Source organism: Montipora foliosa, chromosome 4 (genome assembly GCF_036669935.1).
Source record: "Montipora foliosa isolate CH-2021 chromosome 4, ASM3666993v2, whole genome shotgun sequence".
In the NCBI taxonomy this organism is placed as follows: domain Eukaryota; kingdom Metazoa; phylum Cnidaria; class Anthozoa; order Scleractinia; family Acroporidae; genus Montipora; species Montipora foliosa.
In genome coordinates this window covers 40,339,600-40,344,599 of record NC_090872.1, presented here as the reverse complement: position 1 = coordinate 40,344,599, position 5,000 = coordinate 40,339,600, and the positions used below count along the sequence as shown (strand labels likewise).

At 37.7% G+C, this 5,000-nt stretch overlaps 2 protein-coding genes across 3 annotated transcripts in view; one reads left to right on the top strand and one right to left on the bottom strand.

The window, feature by feature from the left end:
- LOC138000797 (pleiotropic regulator 1-like) overlaps positions 1–4,639 on the bottom strand; it is a 25,569-nt gene extending 20,930 nt beyond the window's left edge. The window contains exons 1-4 of the mRNA XM_068847447.1: positions 4,616–4,639; positions 4,436–4,542; positions 2,495–2,619; positions 2,137–2,190 (exon numbers count right to left, since the gene is read on the bottom strand). Of these exons, the coding sequence (XP_068703548.1) occupies positions 2,137–2,190; positions 2,495–2,619; positions 4,436–4,542; positions 4,616–4,624 (295 nt within the window). The 5' untranslated portion in view covers positions 4,625–4,639. The remainder of the gene's footprint in view (positions 1–2,136; positions 2,191–2,494; positions 2,620–4,435; positions 4,543–4,615) is intronic.
- A 66-nt stretch (positions 4,640–4,705) lies between these two features.
- LOC138000798 (uncharacterized G-patch domain protein DDB_G0278987-like) overlaps positions 4,706–5,000 on the top strand; it is an 11,347-nt gene continuing 11,052 nt past the window's right edge. For both annotated transcript variants that reach the window (XM_068847449.1, XM_068847448.1), the window contains exon 1: positions 4,706–4,863. In XM_068847449.1, coding sequence (XP_068703550.1) covers positions 4,781–4,863 — 83 coding nt within the window. In that variant the 5' untranslated portion in view covers positions 4,706–4,780. The remainder of the gene's footprint in view (positions 4,864–5,000) is intronic.

Here is a 5,000-nt window from a genome sequence, read left to right as displayed (position 1 = left end):
TGAACCCTTCCTATTTCAAATGTGTATGTGCAAACAAGACGTGTCACAAAGCATATGCAATTAAATATATTTCTGACAGTTCACATCAAACCTTTTTCGAAAGAACCTTGACCGTAAATAATGAAGCACAAAACAGACAACAAGCTTTCATTCAAATAATTCTTCACTGTCCCCTAAAATGCCATTCGCGTTACAAGACTTTCAACACCATTGCAGGTTATAATTAAAATGTTCTCCTGTGTGCACCAGAGAAATCTACGCATTACCCCAGCCCCTCAAACCTAACAAAATACCCACAGAAGACTCTATGCACAGAGACACCACTTAGCAGGGGAGTGACCGGCAAGACTTTTCATGACACAGAAAAAAATAAAAATTACAAAACCAACAAATATTACCCATTTTCCGACTGGGATTGCCATACTGGCAACCCAGTAATAACAGGACAGACGCATGAAAAACTGACATCAATTTGTCAAATGGAGGACACATAGTTTTTGACTGCTTAACCCATTGACACCTAAACCGCCCGTAACCGGCCGCGCGCGATGTCCCCTGAATTACCTAAACTGGCCGTAACCGGCCAAACAAAATGGCGTCTTGATCAGAGTTGATCTTAGGCCTCTACCCAGTCTCCCTTAGTAAATCTAAATTTTTTGTTGTTATGGAGATTTAGTAGGATAATTGACCAATCATTTGCCGTGTTGTGAGCATATTTTGACAGCTGATAAGAGACCCCACAAGGGCTGGCTTTTTGCCCTTCGATCGCGCGATCAAATTACGCGAAGACAACAGCCGATGTGCCATATAATGCATCAAAGGATGGGGATATTCATGCTTTTTTTTTTCGGATTCGGAGGATCTAGGGATCTAAGGGATCTTTTATGGTTTTCCTGTAAGAAGAGGGGATACTAGAGACAACAATTTTGATTTATATGGCTTTAAAAGTGACGAAGAAGACGGTGAAAACCAAGCGACCGATGATAAACAAGTAGCTCGCTGGAATGATCAGCTCGATAATATTCAAGTTCAAGATTTCGTGGCAGCTACTGCTCTTTATTTCGTTTTAGATAATCGTAATGAATTAAATATTTTTCTTAGTTTTCATAGGAGATGATCTATGGGAATTAATGGTAAATGAAACCAGTAGGTATGCCTGTCAAAAACTCTTAAAATCCCTGAGCGCATTGCCTTTTTCATGGAGTAAGCCACGCAGAATTAAAGGCCTTTGTAGCCATTAACGTCATAATGGGCATTGATTAGCTCCCGAATTTAGCTTTATATTGATCAACCGATGGATTTTTTTCAAATAACAAGTTTTTTTCCCTAAAATAAATTGGTAATCGAAGGAATTTTCGCCTTCGGCATACCTCGGAAGATCAGTATCTTCAACAAATTAATCAATCCGATCGTGTGTTTATATTCCGCAAATGTGAGAATACCTCCAGCGATTTTCTCTGTTGTTTTTCTTGTGTTGTGTAAGTTATCTTTCAGTGAAAGTTTTCAAGAGAGCACTTTTTGTACACAATTTGACCTTGCCTGTTCTCTCATGAAACATGATAGTGATCAATTAACTAATTAAATTAATCTTGCGGTTTTGTGTATTTCGACAAGCAGAAAGCTCGTGGTAAAATTTTGTTTCGGCAGCGGCGTTTGTGCGTAATTTTTGCACTTATCCTGCAAGAAAACAAAGCGATTGGAATAAATTTCAAACAATTTTTATCCATTGAGTGGTTAGAATTAACTGTAAATTGCACGAGGCATATTTTTAGTTATAATATATATTTTTCAAGCGCTTTGTTTAGTTAGCAATCAAGAACTTTCTTGATTGCTTAACACACGCTGCTTCGAAAATTCTACCTTTACATTTTCAGTTGAGCCTTAGGACGTGTTTTGAATCACTTTTTAGCAATATTTTTACATCATCTGGAAGTTCACTGTTTCTTCTTTGAGGTAAACTTAAATCTAGAACTCAGTATCTTGTGTACATTTATTGCGCATATGGTTTATTTTTAACGCTTGCTTTCCAATGCAAAATCTCGAATATTTTCCAAGTTATCTTCTACAAACACAACAGCGCACGCGAATTAGTCCATGGGTTAATAACTAACCCCTACATGTACATTTGGTTGTTACCTGGTACAGATGGATAGGGATGTGTGCCTTCTATAAGTGGAGGAACATCTGAAACTAATAATGAAAAAGGGGAAACTATTTAAGTAAGAATATAGAAACAGATCACATTATCTCAAGGGCAATTCCTAAAAGCAATACTTGATTGCTGTTACTGAGAACAACATAGAATAGATGTTGAGAAAACTTTAGTGTTTTTTTCTTCTGGATGGAATCTTTCCCAAGTGTTTGAATCATCAAACTCAGAGTGGGCTTATCTGAGGAGGTGTTTATATATTGGTGATTTAAAACAATTTATTTGTGCCAGTTGATTGATAGTAATAAAATAATAACAGTACTAATATTACATCACACACTCAACCTTGATTTGACAAGTAGGCTCCAGTAACTGCATGCCTATTGACACCTAAATTCTCTTTTGGTGACACAAAATCTTTAACCACGATATACTCATCCCGAATCTTGCAGGATTTCTTTACTTGGTCACTACATGAACAAGAAAAAAAAGAGAATGTTCTTCACCGAGTTATAGGGAAGATATTGTTGACGTCACCTATTGTCATTAATGCGCCAACCAGAGGCTCATTGGTTGTTGAAACAAAGGGTCTTTTGTTCCTCTGGTTAGCACATTTGAAAGGCATTGTTTGTAAACAGATATCTCCCCTATTGAAATAATAATTATTATATCATTGCTAGTTTGGCCAGAAGGCAAGTACATGTACATTCCTTCCACCTTACATGTGTAACAGAACAAAGAATAATGAATAACATAACTAAATACTGTAAGTAACACTGAATAAATAATGAATAGCCATGAACATGGAAAACAATATTAACCTAATATATTCTTGGATACAGCAGAAACTATAGCAATTAAAGATCATATGATTGGTTGCAAAGGCATACTTTGAACTTCGACTTGGGTGATTTATATAATCGAATGCAAGATCTGTAAATTGCAGTTATGTTGGAAAGAGCGATTGACTAATCACATTTGGACCATTGATTCACTTCTGTATGACCGCTGATTTTGATCTGATTTGTCCTTTATTTCTTCCTCATCGAAAGAAATTAATTATCAAAGTTTATATAGATAGTCGTATAAACATAACAACTTTCTTTAATTTTCCAGACATGTTTCGACGGTACATCTGTCATCTTCAGTGTTACATATTTTGAAATCGCCATTGAATTTAAAGCGCGCGCGATCTTACAAACTTCGTTACATTGCGTTGTCAATATTGCGTATTAAATCAAAACAGAACAAAACAAAAATTTAAATGAGGGACGCTTAGTTTCTTACAGGGAGAGAGTCAGGTTAATGTGTTTCACCTGCTGGTTGAGATCGGGCTTCTCTCATTTTATATACATGGATTCCTTAAGCTTCACTTGGTACTTAGTGGCTGCAGAGTCCAGGATCTCGAAGCAATCCTGTGTGCAGGATGCCTTACAAAACTCTGAACTCTGCAGATGTTTAAAAACGTTTGAAGATCTGTCTGAAAGTAAGTGCTCGCGCACTCGTGTGGAGAAGTGTCGGCTGGTTTCACCAACATAACAAGCATTACAACTTGCACACGAAAATTTATAGACCACACGCGTGCGAAGCCCTACAGGGACTGCATCTTTCACATTAAAAAGATTCCTGACTTTGAAAGTAGTGAAGACTAACCTTATATCAATAGGTTTACATAACCGATTAGCAAGTTTGCGTATACACCTCTGTGCCGTGACTGAGAAGTGCCCAACGTAAGGGATTTTAAAGAAAAACTTAGGTGTTTCCTGGGGCTCGATTCCTGAATGAGACTGTGTTTACCCTCCCTTGACTGCTGTCTGAATATATTTAGAAATATATTTGTTGATAAGGTTTGCAGGGAAGAGATTCCTCCGCAGAATGACAGACAATTTTTGAAGATCAGTATGGAACCCCATCCAAGTGTTGTTTATCTTAAAAGTTCTATCAATCAAGGTTTTGATTAACCCCAGTTTGTAGGTAAAGGGGCAAAAACTCAGATAACTGGTGAGCAAACCTGTGAAAGTTTTTTTCCGGTAAACGGTGGTTACACTTTGGTGCGGGTCAGTGTTATTGATTAGAACATCTAGGATAGGTAGGTATTGACAACGCAATGTAACGAAGTTTGTAAGATCGCGCGCGCTTTAAATTCAACGGCGATTTCAAAATATGTAACACTGAAGATGACGGATGTACCGTCGAAACATGTCTGGAAAATTAAAGAAAGTTGTTATGTTTATACGACTATCTATATTGTTGCTGCTATCTAGACCAAAGTTTATATCCTGTTACCTTTTGTCATCTCTTTTTAAGGGTTGCGAATTATCATGAAGGAACATATCATGGCTTCTTTTCAAGGAACGAAACACCAGTGTGTGTACAGAATGCTTTACAATGTCCTAAAACATAAAAACATGATGAATTCAGCGCATAACGTGATAAAAATATGAAAACACAGAAAACGCATGTTACCTCCGCCATCTTGAATGTGACTATTGCGCATACTCTTTGCATTAAACCGCTGGCTGTAGCGAGACTCCAAGAAAAGAGAGAGGGTCGACAGGGTCGAGAGAGGGCTGGTAAATTTCGCGCCACCTTCGAAAACAAAGGCCAAGTTTGTGGGAATAATATCCTAAAATGAAAACCGCGGAGGAAGCCGTCGATGCATCAACCATTAAGAAGTTTGTTCATAGAGTTTTTCGGAAAACAGACGATATTGGGTATGTATTATTTGGTGTCCTGGTGACATGCTTAACTTCTCTCCTAAACTACCCCAAAACGACGTCCCACCTCGAGCGTAAGCTCTTCATGCATGAAATGTGCTTTCTATGTCCAAAAGGGTTTGTATGTTCAACTG